Below are 18,331 nucleotides of genomic sequence, written 5' to 3'. Positions count from 1 at the left end.
AGCTTGACCTAGATCTAGTGATTTCACTACCCAATAGAACGGGAGGGTGTGTACTATTCGTCAACCCCCACCCATCAAATTTTGTCAGTATCTTCTCTCGCGCTACACGGAAAACATCTCCCGAGAGTACAGTGTTGTCGGATTGGGGCTAAGTTCCGTTTTGTTAATTGTTTTTTTTATTGCGTTATACTTTCGTTGTTACTATTCGTGTTATTACCATTTTAGAACAATTGTTACACTGGTTAGTGTTGTGGTGTGTTTATTATTGGTAATATTTAAATGCCTTTTTAAATATTCAATTACTATGTCTTCAAAGTTTGGCAACATAGTTGGTGAATTTCAGCTGTTCGACGTTTCCCCAAGTGTGCGCTCGGGAAGCGGATCCATGAATGCATCGGGGCTCAAGCAAAATATTTCTATGATTGGTTTAGAGCCCAAGCTTCACGACTGGGCGCGAGTACTATAGTACAAGCCGAGTGCCCATTTCTTTAAAAAATTTCTGTAATAATATTGCTATACTGGGACTTTTTAACCTTGTAGCTTACTTTTGAATACAGGGGAAACAGGTACAAATTTACCCCAAATATATTAATTAATAGTACTAGTTTAGTTGTTTTGGAAAATATGGCACTGTTTTTTATCTACAAAATTTATTCTCATATTCGTGAGCTTACCTCTTGCAGTTTCTTCTTGTATGGTGGTTGGCGACATATTGTTAATGCTGGAGGTATCACAGTTTTATTAAGAACCAAAGTGGTACGTTTTCCAACCTCGGGATTTCGGTACTTAGTGAAGCACTCGTTCAGCTCCAAAAAAAAAACAAAATAATAATGTAAAACATTTTAATAAATTATAAATTGTACATTTTCCTTAGCACCAGTAAAACCTTGGGAAGATTACCGAAAAGAATATGTTATACTGATAATAATAAAAATATCATCTAAACCTTACATTATCGTAATTCTAAATAGTTTGCATAGAATACACTTGTATGTGTCTACCATGTGATAACAAAATTAATTTATTGGTGTTCATTATTTTCATCAAATTCTGCAATAAATTTCACTAGTTTATCGTAAGAATTTATTCAAAATTTTCCTAAATTAAAAAAAACACTCCTTAAGAGATTAATAATTTCACACTTTCAATTATATTGAGCACACATGCCGTTATTTTAATATTTTGTGGGTAACAATTTTGTTTCTAAAAGTTAAGTAGTCTGGTAAGAAATTATTCTCTTTCTACAATTCTCTTGGCAAATGTGAAAACTGGAAATTAGTTTAAGAAATTAATTGAATGCGAGGGTGATTCAGAAAGTAATGGCTCCAAGGCGATACCTTTATTTGTGTTTGGCACCTCGCACCGATACAGGTATAAGTGGGAAGCTTGCAATGTCAGCTACAAATTGTGGCATCACTTTTCAACATAGTCCCCATTACGGGCAACACATTTGCCCCAATGCGAGAAAAGGTTTTTCATATCGTGGGCGAAAAAGTGTGGTGGCTCCTGGCGACACCATTGCCGATCTGCTATTTCCATCTCCACGTCACAACTGTATTGCTGGTTTTTAAGATTATTCTTAAGTTTTCAGAAGAGCCAAAATTTTCAGGGTGCAGGATCCGAACTATAAGCAGGATGAGGCAGAATGTCGACAACATTTTGTCAGCAGATGAGACAACTTTGAACTTATTTGGTGGACTCCATCGACAGACGCTTCGTTTTGTGTCGTAATGGTGTATCCATGACTCGTCGCAGGCGATGAATGTTCCTGTGTGCACAATCTTCCGTAATCTGAAATTCAATAACAGCATGCTGTTCCAACCGGACGTCACCACTGAATACCATGGATTGCTCTATTACTCTGGGACGAGAAGAGACAGGAAGGTAAAACTAGTAACATTCTATAGCTTAAACTTCAATGCATTAATAATAAACGCCCTTCAGAATATTTGCAGTACTATTGGCCAAGTACGGGGCTTGGAGGAATCACTTTCTGAATCACCCTCGTATATTTTATAAACAGAGTAATTGCAGTAGCATCAATTCAAGTTTTGCTTGGGCCAAAGATGTTCTACATCTTTCACTGGTTTACTGTACTATGGATTAAAATAAGTACATAGGCCTAATATCAAAAATAAGGGGGACGGAAGTAAATTGCACACTTTGCAGCGCCAAATGAAGCCGCTAACTAATTGTTATTTTAATGACAGGTTAAAGTGCGTAAATTTCATAATATAATAATAAGCAACTTTCTCAGATAACGCACACATAGAAGTAAACTCTACATCTCATTCTCTTCATATTCAGTGTTACATGTTTTATGAAATTCTACATAAGGATAACAATTTCTCGAACGTGTAAGTAGATAATTGATGTTAATTTTCAAAAATTGTTAAGGACCGTGGCGGGGGGTTGATTTTCCTTCGTTATATCTAAACTTTTCAATATCGTAATACTTCATGGTTGATACGTATTAATCATTATCAGGCTAAGCTATGCAATTTTAACTTAACGTGATATTTTTCTTCATATTTCAGGCAGCGAAACAGAAAAGAAACGAATTTTACATTACACGGTAAGTATAAGCAAGGTCTGACAGGATTCAATTGTTTTTTTTTTTTTTTTTTTTTTACGCATTTAACAGTGCTGCATTTCCCATAGGCCACCTAAGCCAGTGCCTAGTGCGCAAAATTTTTGAAGGCCGGAAAATTTTAAAATTAAATAATCTTTAAAATTTTTTCGTGTGAAAAAGGTTAAAAAATCAAGAGCAAATATACTATTTATTTCATGAACAATTCTCTTTTACTACTCTAATAAGTTTAATGATAGTGTAAGAAATCTAAAAGTAATTCAGAACATATTTCCCATTTGTTACTTTTTGTTATGTAGTTGTAGCTGTAGCGCCTAGTGAGTGGATTTAACTGTAATAAATTGTTAATTCAGCAACAAACATAATTTAGTTATAAAAGTTTTATTTTTAAGTTAAGGGTGAAGGGATGGTGAAGCATGTACAGATGGTGATCAGAAAAATGGAAACACCTGAACGAAATTGCAACTTACCAGATTAATATGGTGTCGGGACACCTTTCGCCTTCAGAACAGCCTTGATGCGACTTGGGATGGAGGCATAGAGGTCGTGAATGGTAGCAAGTGGAATTTTACACTATTCCTCGTGCAGGGCATCGGCCAGTTCTGTCAGAGAGGATGGAGGTGGAAATCGTCGCCTGAGTCGTGTTTCCAAGACGGACCACAGATGTTCAATTATGTTGAGATCTCGGGATTGGGCGTGCCAGAGGAGGTGTTGAACTTCATCCCGATGTTCCTCAAACCACGCTGCAACAACGCCAGCTGTGTGAATGGGTGCATTATCATCCTGGAAGATGGCGTCATGTCCGGAAACAACATCCGGACCATAGGATGCAAGTGGTCTCCTAAAATTGCGACATAATCGTTGGCAGTGATTCGTCCGCTAAGTGTGACCACAGGACCCAATGAAAACCTTGATATGGTGGCCCACAGCATCACCGAGCCGCTGCCATATTTCACAGTTGGGCGGAGACACTGCAGATCATAAGCTTCTTTGGGCGTTCTCCACACATAAACACGCCCCGTGGTTGGGAATAGGGTGAAGGATGACTCATCCGACCATATCACACGTTTCCAGTCCTCAACGGTCCAAGTTGCATGGTCGCGGCACCATTTGCGGCGTGCGAAAGCGTTATGGTCCCTGATGAGCGGTTTGGCTCGTGCAACACGACCCCGTAAGTTCATGTCATGTAATTCGCGGCGGACTGTGATTGTCGAAACAGGGTAAGGGAGGCGCTGATTGAGTTCCTCCGTCACTTGCTCCGCAATGGCACGACGGTTCTGCGTGACAATGCGCTTTAATACCCGGCGTGACCTGTCACTCATGATTTTCTTCCGCCACTGTTCCGCTTCCCCGATGTGGTTTTCCCGTGTGTTGTGTAGGCCATCATCACCTTCGACACTGTCCCACGCGACACACCTAACACAGTAGCCACTGCTGTCACACTCACTCCACATAACCGCGCACCAACAATTTGCCCTCTTTGAAAATCTGAGAGGTCTCCCATTTTACACTACCTCCGTCTGCTGCAGCCACTGGACACTGCTGTTCCACTGCGCCTGACGTAGTATGGAGACCGACCTAACATTCCACCACCAGCGGTCCGGCGCTGCGGGCGCCACGACACCACTGCCAACCCATACATCTGACGTGTTGCCAACTACAGGTGTTTCCATTTTTCTGATCACCATCTGTAATTATTGGGGGACGCCGACAGCAATAATGCCTAGGGGCACGAAGCTCCTAAATGAGACTTTGGTGTTTAAATTACACGTAATTTAATTGTGTTCTATGTGTTTTTCGTCACGTAAACCAGTTATCATATTAAAATGCAATTATTACATTAAAATACCCGTATCTCGAAACCCCTGAAGGTTAGAAACATGAAATTCGGTATTTGGACTTCACATTTGAAGATACAAGATCTTTATAATGTTCTTTTATTTTTATTAGTATTATTATTACGAAGTCTGTTATATTTTGTTATTACATTAACCATCACAATTTTGTATAGGTTATGATTGATTATTAGACTATTACCAATGAACAATTTTAACCATATTTATATACTAATTGAATGTTGTCTATTGCTTGTAAAGGTTAACAGTAATAATGTATTATATTCTATTATACCTGGAATATTACTGCAATAAAACAACCAATCAGAACAATCCACTTCAGATAAAACTTTGTTGACTTTTTGCTGATTTTTTCTCCAATAATACTTGTTACTCGAACTTTCTCATTAAATGCAATCTTATGATGAACTGTTTGTGGTAGTTGGTACATTGTATTGCAACCCAAACAATGATGCTTTCCTTCAATAGAAAATACTTTAGACATTGTATATTCTGATTTAATTCAATAGCTCTAGTTTTTATTTAAAAGAATGTGATAGACCGCAGTGCTCTTAGAGAAAATAGTATAAGAGTAGTATGACCTGAAAATGCTGCTTCCAATTGAGAGATGTTACTGCAGAGCAGAAAGTCAAACATAACACAATTAAGTAATGGTTTGAGAATAATCTAAATAAAAGAAATTATAAACAAGACAATAACAAATGGACATTTAACATTTTCTTGTAAGTTTCTTCTTTGAGGGTTGAAAGATGAGTGAATGAATAAACTTCATTAATAGTTTCAGCATTGCATGACATGTAATGTTAATTTGTTTCATTGATTTCAATTTGAGAAAAGGCTTCATTAAAAAAAAAAAATATTCTCAGGACTCTACTTCAACAGGAAAGAAATAAAAAAAATTATTTTTTTAAATCAATAGAAAACCATGTTACACACTTTATAAGTTCTTTTGTGTAGAACTTCGGACAAGCTGTCCAATTTATTTAATTATCTTTTGACATGGAGAGAACGTATTTATCTACAGAGTACTGACAATTGCATGGTTGATGGCCGAGTCATTCGGAAGTAACACATAGCGAAAAGCGAGTATCTGTAATTAATAAAAATGAAATCTTTAAGTTTTACGTCCCACGTTATGCTGGCTATGTTGAAAGAGATGGTGATGAGAAATGAATGAAATGGTGGAATGAAGAAAGTGGGAGGAAACGCGAAAACCCCGAGAAAACCCACGAACACGATGTATGTTCACCACAACGTTCACTTGGCGTGAGCTGGGATCGAACCAGGGGCCCCACGCATCAGAGGTGAACGCTTTACCACTGAGCAACCGTACCCCCAATCAATCAGCGTATGCATCCGAAGAATATATATCCCATTTCCACTCTAATATCCCTACTAAAATCGGAAATGGTATAAATCCACTGCCACTTCTAGTTGTAATAATAATTGAAAAAATATCACGCCATTCAAACCAAATTCCTACCCGTGGTGTACACAGAATACTGCTACTTATTATTATTTAAGCCAGTTTGGTTTATCAGAACTCCTCTATAAAACTATGTCCGGTTGAAAATATACCAATAAGAAATTTGAATAACTCGAGAACCAATAGTGGTACAGTCGTTTAGTTTTGTTTTACGGGAAGAGCAACAAATAGAATGTTATATTTAGCACAAGACCACTCAACTCATCTCAATACACATCCACGTTTGCCCCTTTTGTTTCTCGGCAAACATCAAGGCGGTACTCAACCTCCCTTTAGATATTGGGTAACATTTGAGATATCACCGATCCACAAACATCGATTTTTTTTTGTCTTAGATTATCCAAATCTTGAACTCGGGTCTAGTACACAAAATCTTTCACATACCCCCAAAGAAAAATGTCCAAGGGTCAAATCGGGCGATCTCAGGACAATCGAATTGGACCTGCCCTTCTAATCTAATTATTCTGGAAATGGTTATCCAGAAATTCTTGCACGCAACGGGCATAATAGGGAGTGGTCCCGTCTTATTGGAACACACTATCCCTGTTGTATGCGAGGTACCGCATATTTTTCAACATTGTCGGTACGTTGCTTAAGTAATTGTAGCCTCTTCAAAGAAAAATGGGACTATGACAGAATTTTCAGGTAACCCCACCAAACGTTTAATGCTCATGCTCCATAAACTGATGTGGATTTTCCTCCACCCGATATCCTGCTGTTATGATCATGCACCTTACCTGACGGTGGTTTCGTCAGAAAAAATACCCTTTTTCAAAAAATCATTGTCTTCACCAATGTGCGATAGCATGTCAACAGTGAATGCATATCTGCAAGGCTAGTTATTAAACTGAAGTTTTTAAACAGGCTTTAACTTGTAGACTCGGAGACGTAACCTTTCATGCACGATATCATGCACAGTCTAACGCTGGGAATCGCAGTTGTGTACTCACATTAGGGTGGAGCGTTTTGCACTTTTGTTGGAAATTCGATGACGGCTAGTGCGGAAAAGGTGTCACTATTTGCACCGACCTTACAGATTTTGTTTTATGGACAAGCCCTTACCCTTCCCCAACGGACTTAAAGTTTTTAAGTGCTTGGTTAGGCAACACGCACAACACCAATGACAGGAAAGCTAGTTGTGGTCGTTTTTAGAGTTACCTGATGGCTATAATACAATTATTTTATTAAAAGAAACTTGTAGCAATGTCAGTAAATAATTTTAAAATGTTTATGAGTCAAAGTACAGTCATATTAGCTCAGTTGTTGGAATTAATGTCCATATATTGTTTGGAATGCCACGTTAACGATGATTATAGGCATAGTTCTTGATATAACACGATTTGTTTTGGCAACTCTTTGCTTGTTATGTACAGCGACAGCAAATGCAATCTAGCACAGACTACACAACTTCGTGGTTGCTTACTTTGGCCACACTCTTCGAGCGTCGTCACAACGTCCGGCTCCATCCAAAAAGATTCGCGCACCTCCCACTCGCCTCGTTGGCTCCAGAACCTACGTCGACGTTACTAGAATATTCTCGCTCGAAGTTCACGCTGGTATAAATATTGCGTACTTTGGCCAACCAATCCAACAAACCAGTTTATTGCAGCTTAAGCTTTAACGGTTTTAGTTCGCTACTGTTTCTGTTAAGACAGAGAGTTTGTGCATTGTACCTAAACTTACAGTCTTCTTAGTGCGATACGATTCAGAGACATATTGTATACTTTGGTTTCCAAGTTCAGAAGCAATGTAAAGCAAGATGAAGAAAAAGCCTCATAGCAGACCAACGCGGGAAAGTGTGAAGCGAGGCTTATTTGGCACTCCAAGTGAAATGAGTGAAGTGCAGTTACCCACGTACGCTGACGTATGCGACATTATCATTGGTTTCGAAGTGGTTTAAGTGGTGACGAAAGTATAACTAAATTACCAGTGACTGACATTTGTAAACTAGTTGGACAAAGAGTAAAGAGTTGTACAAATTTGGGGTAAAGCAAGCATTCCTGTGGTTTCAGAAAAGAGAGTTTTTGACATGCTGAAAACATTTTATAATAAGTGTCGCACCAAGGAAAAACATTTCAGTCCACAAGGGCAAGAAGCAATACTTCGTGCAGTTTTTGTTGCACACGCTGAAAAGTCTCTTTTTGATATTGCGTCGTGCAAAATAAAACCGCTGAAGATTGCAACTGTTAGAGGACACCCAAGATTCCGAAACGAAAATTCAAGTTTCTTTTGGACCAGAGAACATCACGGAAAATGAGCATTGGTAACATTGATGTCCGAACAAGCTGTCAAAGATGTTTTCCCGTAAGGTGAGCAGATTTAAGGAGCAGACAACCAAGAAAGACTCTGGAAGTGTTGAAGCAAGTCCTTCATGTTGAATCGGGAAGCACGTCGGGATCTGACTTCGAGGAACGACCAAGAAGAATACATAGCCTAAAGCACACCTGTCTTCAAAATACAGCGGAGGCAGCGTTTAGAACTGGAGTTTCAGACAGACAGGTTGCTTTGATCGCTTCTGCTGTACTACACGACGCGAGACTCATAACGCCAGAGGACAAAAATCTTGTTGTTGACAGATCTAAGGTATGAAGAGGAAACGATAAACTGGGCGGGAAGATCCAGAAAGAAAAGGCTCAATAGGCCGGGCGATTACAAGTATCTATTTCGACGGAAAAAATGATGCAACTCTTCTGCAAGAAAAAATTAACGGCAAACAGTTACAGAAAAACATATCACAGTTCTATCGAAGCCCGGTTCAGAATACTTGGGTCATGCCACACCTAAGTCAGGCACTGGCAAGGATATTGCCGACTCTATATTGGAGCTTTTAGATAAGAACCAGTAAGACGTGTCAAGTCTTGAGGCAGTCGGCAGCGATGGTGAAGCCACGAACACAGGATGGGATAACGGAGTGATAAGTCAGATACATAGATCCCTAGGAAAGGAACTGCAGCATATAATTTGCCTTCTTCATACCAACGAGTTGCCATTTCGACATCTGGTTACCGAATTGGATGGTGGGACGACCGGACTCAATGCTTTTTCCTGCCCCATCGGAAAGAAATTAAAGGATTGTGAACATCCACCGATCGTCTCCTTTACACCCATTCCCGTTGAATGGGTGTCTGAAATGGAAAAACCATATGGTTTAAGCAGAGAACAAAATTACCTCTTTGAAATTTGTACGGCTGATGCTACAGGAATGTGTACTACTGATCTAGAAAACAGAAAACCAGGACCATTATCACATTCACGATGGTTTACATTGGCCTGTAGGATGCTTCGCCACTATATCAGTACTGATAAACCTAGTTCAAGTTTGTGCCTACTTTGCCAGTGCATTGTTAAAGTATACGTTCCTGTCTGGTTTTCAATACGGCGAAATCCTTCGTGCGAAATGGGCGCCACGGATCTGTTTAGCATAGTTAAGCTATCACGTTTTCTGCCAGAAAATCTACAACACATAGTTCATTCTGTTCTACAAACAAACGGATACTACGCTTATCATGAAAACCTGCTGATGACAGCAGATGAAAATCCGCATATTCGGACGTTAGGCTGGAGAAGGATAAAAAAGTGCCGCAGCCAAAAGACTCCGAGATCAAGCCGCCCTCGTGACTTCATTGTTCCGAAATTAAACTTTACAGCTGAAAATTACTACGACATGATTAATTGGCCTAAATGTCTAACAGAGCCGCCAATCACACGAAACATAAGGATCAGCAGCTTGAAGAAAACATCCGAACTTCAGCTACTCTAACAACAACATTCCCTTGCCATAGTCAAGCTGTGGAACGCACTGTGATGCTGGTGTCAGAGGCAGAGTAGTAATCGCGGCACTCTGCCGAACTTTTGATTATCCTCAATGAGGGGCCCCAAGGCCCGGGGTCAATGCCTAGGGGTACATAGGACCACCCCCTCTAAATTTTGGCAGGGGTACCATGGCCCACCCCCTAAATTTTGGCAGGGGTACATAGGACCACCCCCCTTAAATTTTGGAAATTGCCAAATCTAAAAATTTGGTATGGTAGCCTAGGACCACAGTATGTACCTCTATCCGTATTGGGGGTCTATGTCGTTCCCTTTCATGGGTAAAAAATTGCCAAAAAGTCAAATTTCGGGGGTTTTTGACCTAATTTATCCCCTTGGATGAGGTGTTATTACCCTATATAGTTATATGGGCGTATACAGGGGTCCATTAGCTTTCATAACATATGGGTATATTAATGCACCCCTTGAAAAATTTGGGAGGGGTACCTTGGCCCACACCTTAAATTTTGGAAATTGCCCAATTTAAACATTCGGTATTATAGTACAGGACCCTAATATGTATTATGATAAATTTGGGTGGTCCACCTCATTTCCTTCTAGGGGTACCAAATTGCCAAAAATATAAACGTAAGCAATACGTTGTACCACGTGTTTGGTTTTCGACCTAATTTATCCCCTTGGATGAGGTCCTATTACCTTATATGTTTATATGAGCGTATACAGGAGTCTATTACCTTTCATAAGACATGGGTATATTGGTGCACCCCTTTAAATTCTGGGAGGGGTACCTTGGCCCACCCCTTCAATTTTAGAAATTGCCCAATTTAAACATTTGGTATAATAGTATAGAACCCTAGTATGTATCACTATAAATTTGGGTGGTCCACCTCGTTCCCTTTTAGGGGTACAAAATTGCCAAATGTTAGTACAACCACGTGTTTGGTCTTTTGACCTAATTTATCGCCTTTGATGAGGCGTTATTATCCTATATGGTTATATGGGCGTATACAGGGTTCATTACCTTTCATAAAACATGGGTATATTGGTGCACCCCGGGAGGGGTACCTTGGCCCACCCCTTAAATTTTGGAAAATGCCCAATTTAAACATTTCGTATTATAGTACAGGACCTCAATATGTATCATGATAAATTTGGATGGTCCACCTCGGTCCCTTTTAGGGGTACAAAATTGCCAAAATATAAACGTAAGAAATATGTTGTACCACGTGTTTGGTTTTTGGTCCATTTTATCCCCTTTGATGAGATTCTATTACCTTATATGATTACAGGGGTTAATTTCCTATCATAAGACATGGGTATATTGTTGCACCCTTCTTAAATTTTGGCAATGGGGGTCCACTGAAATTGTCCAATTTAAGCATAGTACAGGACCTCAATATGTTTCGGTGGTCCTATTGTCAAATTTTTAAGTACAACCACGTGTTCGGTTACTGACTCAATGTATCCTATTTGATAAGGTTATAAGGTATGGACGGGTATCCCCTTTCAATTTGGTAGGACCCTTCGGGTGTAGTACGGTCACGTGATCGATGATTTGGTTTTGATGCGCGACGAGGTCCCTGGTCAATGTTCTCTCTTTCAAACTAAAAAATCAAACGAAAGTTTTTAAAACAAAAATGGAAACGAAAACATTTAAACAAAAATCTTGAAATTAAAAAATTTTCAAACAAAAAATTTTGAAACAAAAAAATTCAAACAAAAATTTTGAAACGAAAAAATTTTCAACCAAAAAATTTGAAATGAAAAATTTTCAAACAAAAAATTTTGAAAAAATAAATTTACAAACAAAAATTTCAAACAAAAAATAATTGTAACCAAAATTTTGAAAAAAAAATTTCAAACAAAAAATAATTGTAACCAAAATTTTGAAAAAAAAATTTTCAAACAAAATTTTTGAAACAAAAATTTCAAAACAAATTTCAAAAGAAAATTTTTTTCAAATAGAATTTAAATCAGTGATCAGCTTTTACGGTTAACCGTTAAACTTTATCCGGTTTTTAACTATTCGAATAACAAATAAACGGTTTTCAACTATTCGATTAACAAATAAACGGTTTTCAATTATTCGATAAAGAGATGAACGGTTTTTTCCTTTTCACACCAGTGAGTGCAAGAATTTTTGTACTCGCTTTAAATACGCATCATTTTTGAAACAAGGTGTTAGTGTTCATCATGGATACACAGTGGAAACATCCATTTACCTGTATTCTCGCAGGGCCTAGTGGGTGTGGAAAAACGTATTTTGTGAAGCGATTACTGTCACATCTCCCAACCATGATCAATGCAAAATTTCGTAAGATATACTGGTATTATGCAGAATGGCAAGACGTGTATGCAACAATGCCGGTTCCAGTAGAGTTTCACGAAGGACTTCCACGAATGAAAGATTTTCAGCCTCAAGATGGACCACATTTGATTATTATTGATGACCATATGCGAGAAGTGAATAGTGATATTGTTGATATGTTCACAAAAGGATCACATCATCGAAATATTAGTGTGATTTTTATAACACAAAATGTATTTCATCAAAGTAAAGCAAATAGAAATATGAGTTTAAATTGTTGGTATTTGGTGTTGTTTAAAAATCCACGTGACAAGTCACAAATCAAGCATATGAGTTATCAAATCATGCCTGAGCATCCACTGTTTCTACAAGAAAGTTATGCAGACGCAACAAGAAATCCACATGGTTATTTACTGATGGATCTTAAACAAGATACACCCGATGAAATGCGATTTCGTACAAATATTTTTCCCGACGATTTGCATCATTATGTTTACGTACCAACAAAACATGTTTAAATTATTGTGCATGTGAAAAGAATGACTTAGTCTGTCACGATGTCTCCTACAGTGAAACACGCTGATCTGCTACGTGCTCTGCACAAAGCTAAACCAAGATTGCGTAAAGCTATTATTGCCAATGCAGACGCTTCATTAATTCATAGTATTTGTGAATGTTGTTATAATGTCTTAAAAGGCAATGTTCCACTGACAAGTGCGCAGAAGTCAAGATTAAAGCGTTACAAGAACACGCTCCGCTATCTCGTAGACAATACAAAATCATTGGATAAAAAGAAGAAACATTTAGCCGTACAACAAGGAGGATTCTTACCTGCATTACTTGCACCTATTGTAGGAAGTGTGTTATCCAGTATTTTGTTTAAACAATAAACATCATGGAACATAGCAAGAAGATGGTTTTAGTGCCACCAGAAATGCTTCAACGAATGCATGCATCATCATCCCGTGTGAGTGAAAATCGAGAATCTAATCTCGATCGTGAAATGCAATCTATATTGAATACATCGTATCCAAGTGATGAAGAAAAATGGAATCAGTACAATAGAATATTACAGAAATATCTTTATGTGATACGTAAACAAGAAGAACCAATACCACTTACAATTACATCAATGAAACCTGATGGTGACGTCCCGAATGTTGACGATAGCACGAAACAAGAAATTTCAGCCGCAATACCACAAATGTATCGTAAGAAAGCCGAACTACTATTCCGTCGTTTAAAACAAGATGACGCAATTACGTGGGATCATAAAGGAACAGTGTACATCAACGATAATAAACTACATGGATCCAATATTGTAGATTTAATGTGTGATGTGACTCGACCGAGGAAACATTCTAATCCTCAAGGCTGGGAATTGTTTTGCAACTACCTTGCATCGTCAAACACACCTCAAGAATTGATTGGTAATCCACGAAGATTAAACTATATTGTCAAGCATAATAGTACAACCGCATCTGAAGGATCTGCACCACCAAAACCGGCACCTGAATTATTTTCTTCCGGAGAAGAAGAAGAAGATGATGATGACGATGATGATGTTTTAGAAGTCCGACCAAAAAGAAAACGTATCATTCCACAATGGTCAACGTACAAACCATGAACAAAAAGTTGAAATCCATTTATTACAATCCAGCACATCCTGCATCGTTTTCTACTGCAAAGAAATTATGGCAAGCCACAGGAAAATCTATACCTCTAGCCAAAATAAAACTTTGGTTAAACAAACAACCTACCTACACGTTACATCGTCCTGTACGTCGTCGTTTCCGTAGAGATTTTTACCTTGTCAACAATATTGATGATCAATGGGAATGTGATTTAAATGATTTACAATCACTTCAAAACTATAATGACAATTACAGCTATATTGTTACAGTGATTGATGTGTTTAGTCGGTACGGGTGGGCTGTACCACTAAAATCAAAAAGTGCCGAGGATATAGTGAATGCATTTGAAATGATTTTCCAGGACAGGAAACCAATTGTGCTACGTAGTGATCAAGGAACTGAATTTACCAACAAGACAGTACAAAAGTTTTTCAGGAAACACAACGTGCAACATGTTACAACAAAGGATCCAGATATTAAAGCCAGCATCGCAGAAAGATTTAATCAGACATTGAAACATCGTATGTGGAAATACTTTACCAAATATCAAACATACAATTACATCAAAGTATTGCCTTTACTTGTAAAAGCATACAATGAAAGTCGGCATTCCAGTATTAAAATGGCACCTGCAAACGTTTCTCAGGACAATTTACTGGAGGTGTGGCATAACTTATACGACAAAAAGCTACAACGTTCAAAACAAGATACGGATTTATCTGTTGGTGATACTGTTCGTATAAGTAAAACAAAACGTATCTTTGACAAGGGTTACCTCGAGAACTGGACTTGGGAAATATTCAGAGTAAAAGCCATTGTACCAAGAAACCCACCAGTGTATCGACCAGAGGATTTAAATCATCAACTCATCGATGGTGTTTTCTACAGAGAAGAATTACAACCAGTACCGCTCCCTTCGACGTTCCTCATCGATAAAATATTACGTACAAGAACAAAAGGTCGCAGAAAGGAGTATCTCGTCCAGTGGAAAGGATATCCTTCCTCATTCAATTCGTGGATCCCTGCAACTTCATTGAAGAAGAAGAATGGAACCTGATCAAGATTTTTACGTTACACTTCCCAGTAATAGTTCCATGGATTATTTTCCAGAAAATACATTGACTTCATATATTACGAAATTACAACGACGTGTAGAGTTTCGCCAGAAATGGGATGTGGCAATTGTAGAGATTCATTATCCACATTCTTTGCTGAACATTAACAGTAAAAACAATAAAATATATTACAAATCATCAAGTAGTAATGATCAAGAACCGTGGAATGTTGTAACGATCCCTGTACGCTATTATAACAATATACGGGATCTTATTCATGCAATTAATATTCATCATAAAGAAACCAATTTATTTATATCTCATGACGCTACTAATAATATATGCCTCATAAGACATCCCAAAAAGGAAATCCATACTTCTGTACAAATCTCACCAAATGTTAGTTTAATGCTTGGATTTGAACCGAAAAGTGACTTAAAAGATATGGAAAAGGGACAATATACACCGGATGTACGATTAGGCTTACCATCACAAATGTACGTCTATTGTGACATTATTGAATCTGTCATTGTTGGAGATACAATGGTACCCTTGTTACGAATTGTCAACATGGATCCTGTGAATCATACTTTTGGAAGTCATGCAGTACAAATCTTTAATCCTGCACATTATGTTCCGGTGGAAAAAATGAATTTTGAGCAAATACAAATCGATATAAGGGACAGCACAGGTCATCGTATGCCATTCACCTTTGGAACGGTGTGTACAAAACTACATTTCCGTCGTCGTCGTCATGACTGATCCGTATTTGCAATACTACCAAAAACAAGCGTTGTCCGGTATCGGCAACGTCTATGTGGGAAGTCCCTATCAAGCAGGACATGGCATTGGAAGTTTCCTTGGTGGCTTATTTCGTTCAGTGTTACCACTTGTGAAGCAAGGCGCTAAAACTGTGGGAAAAGAATTATTAAAATCAGGTGCCAATATGATTAATGATGTGGTGATCTCGAATCAACCGCTGGAAGAATCGTTTCATCAACGTATGCAAGAGGCAAAATCAAATTTACAAGAAAAAGCTAAAAATAAGTTGAAAACTATGCTGGGAAGTGGATATCATAAACGAAAATGGGATGACTGCTCTCAGTTTGAGGTTGACCTTCCAACGATCAACAACATCATCAATCCTACGAAGAGACGTAAATTATCACATAAGAAGAAGAAGAAATCATTAGCATCGTCACCAGATATTTTTGATTAATTCAACGATGGCTTTCTTACATCATCAATCCTGTGAATATGTAAAAAGTGAATTGGACATTTTCTCAACGTTACCTACGCAAACCAGTGTTCTGGACAATCGTATTATAGGCTACAAACCAATTAGTTCAATAGCTGAAAATTCACCAATAGAATTTGTAGTGAGTGGTAGCAGTGATGAATACATTGATTTGCCACAAACCTTATTATACATCCAAGCACAAATTGTGAAACCAGATGGTTCCTCCTTCACCAATACGGATAAATCAATTGCACCTGTCAATGATTTTCTAAATGCTATGTTTAGTGAAGTACAAATCTACTTGAACAATAAACTGATTTCATTTCCGTCACATAATCATCCATATCGTTCGTACATGGAAAAACTGATCAATTATAGTGATGGAGCTAAAAATACACATTTACAAACAGCAATGTGGTTTCAAGATACGGCTGGTCATATGAACGCAACCACAAGTGAGAACAAAGAATTTCAACAACGCTATGAACTGACAAAACAAAGTATGAAATTCGATATGATTGGACATCTTCATTGTGACATTTTTAATCAAGATAAATTTTTAATTCATGGAGTGGAATTACGTGTGAAACTTATTCCTGCAAAACCAAACTTTTGTCTCATGGCCGGTGAAAGTGGTGTCAATGCAAAAATCAATATTCTAGATGCATCGTTGCAGGTGAAAAAAGTCAGCATCAGCCCTAGTGTCAAATTGGCACACAATAAAATTTTACAATCTACACCGGCAAAGTATCCTCTGACAAGGGTTCAAATGAAATCATTTACCATCCCGGAGGATATACAATCCAAAACTATTGATAACCTGTTTATGGGAACATTGCCAAATCGTATTATTGTAGGATTTACATCGAATGAAGCATCCAGTGGAACTATTACCAGCAATCCATTTGAATTTCAACATCTAAACATTAATTTCTTTACATTGTACGTGGATGGAAAAGCTGTACCTTCAAAATCATTGCAACCCAACTTTGAAGAAAATCTCTACATTTCATCGTACCACACATTGTTCTCAGGCTCTGGCATACATTTTACCAATACTGGAAATACAATTTCAAGAGCCGACTACAAGAATGGATATACACTGTTTGTATTTGACCTAACTCCCGATTCTTCTGCTGGAGATTGTCACTATTGGAATTTACAACGACATGGAGCTATCCGATTGCAAGTTCATTTCCAAGAGAAATTAGCAGCACCTGCAAACTGTATTGTGTATGGGGAGTTTTCCTCACTCCTAGAGATAGACCACCAGCGCAACATTATCCTGGACTTTTAAATTACAAGGTACGTATACGTTATGTATAATTTCCATTCACGATGTTGAATACATTACAATTAGCTAGTGCTTTAAACGGTAGTCCATTGTTCAGAAATCATTTTACTGGGGTATTTGCAAGCGATGAGTTGCCCTCACGGATTTCTCTTCCTCTGGCAATGATTGTAAATTCAGATCCATCTACAAAACTAGGAAGCCATTGGATTGCAATTTATATTGATAATCGCGGTGTTGGAGAATATTTTGACAGCTATGGCCTTCCTCCTTATGTACCACAACATGTTGCATTCTTAAAACTTCATTGTATGTACTATAAATATAATAATAGCCAAATGCAAAGTCTTGGTTCATCCGTATGTGGTTATTATGCTTATTTTTATTTGTGCTGTAAAGCCCAAGGAAAATCTCTGCGTGAAATTCAATATTTGTTCACAACAGTACCCACGGTTAATGATCGTAGACTTGCTGCAATATACCTTCCAGGTAATTTTATCATATTTATCATTGTAAGTGTATTTGTTTTATCATCATCTATTTCTATACTAATCATCTTTTTCCTCGTTCTTTTTTACAGAATTCACAATACGAAGCTTTGCAAACGGGTGCTATGCTGCAAACCATGGAAACAAATCATTACAATCAAGAAGAGGAGGCGGTCTAATGAAGAAACCCAGCTCAATATACAAACATTGTCAATAAGAAAGAAAAAGAAGAAACCAGAAAATTGAATAAAATACAATTTATGCTTATTTATGTGTTTTTATTGTCCATTCCACATACAACGTTATCAGATTCTCCTAAAGAACTGTGCGATATAAGACGAGAACCCTGGGCAAAGTTTCCACCTAATTCCTAGAGAACATTGACCAGGGACCTCGTCGCGCATCAAAACCAAATCATCGATCACGTGACCGTACTACACCCGAAGGGTCCTACCAAATTGAAAGGGGATACCCGTCCATACCTTATAACCTTATCAAATAGGATACATTGAGTCAGTAACCGAACACGTGGTTGTACTTAAAAATTTGACAATAGGACCACCGAAACATATTGAGGTCCTGTACTATGCTTAAATTGGACAATTTCAGTGG

At 38.0% G+C, this 18,331-nt stretch overlaps 1 protein-coding gene across 1 annotated transcript in view; it reads right to left on the bottom strand.

The window, feature by feature from the left end:
• The window catches only part of LOC145667882 (degenerin mec-4-like), a 37,033-nt gene that overhangs the window by 12,684 nt on the left and 6,018 nt on the right, over positions 1 to 18,331 (bottom strand). Inside the window, exon 2 of the mRNA XM_081735312.1 lies at positions 675 to 806. Within this exon, the coding sequence (XP_081591438.1) occupies positions 675 to 806 (132 nt within the window). The remainder of the gene's footprint in view (positions 1 to 674; positions 807 to 18,331) is intronic.

This window comes from Thermobia domestica, chromosome 13, assembly GCF_964235325.1.
Source record: "Thermobia domestica chromosome 13, izTheDome1.hap1.1, whole genome shotgun sequence".
In the NCBI taxonomy this organism is placed as follows: domain Eukaryota; kingdom Metazoa; phylum Arthropoda; class Insecta; order Zygentoma; family Lepismatidae; genus Thermobia; species Thermobia domestica.
Note: the sequence above shows the minus strand (reverse complement) of the source record. Positions and strands in the feature narration are given on the sequence as shown.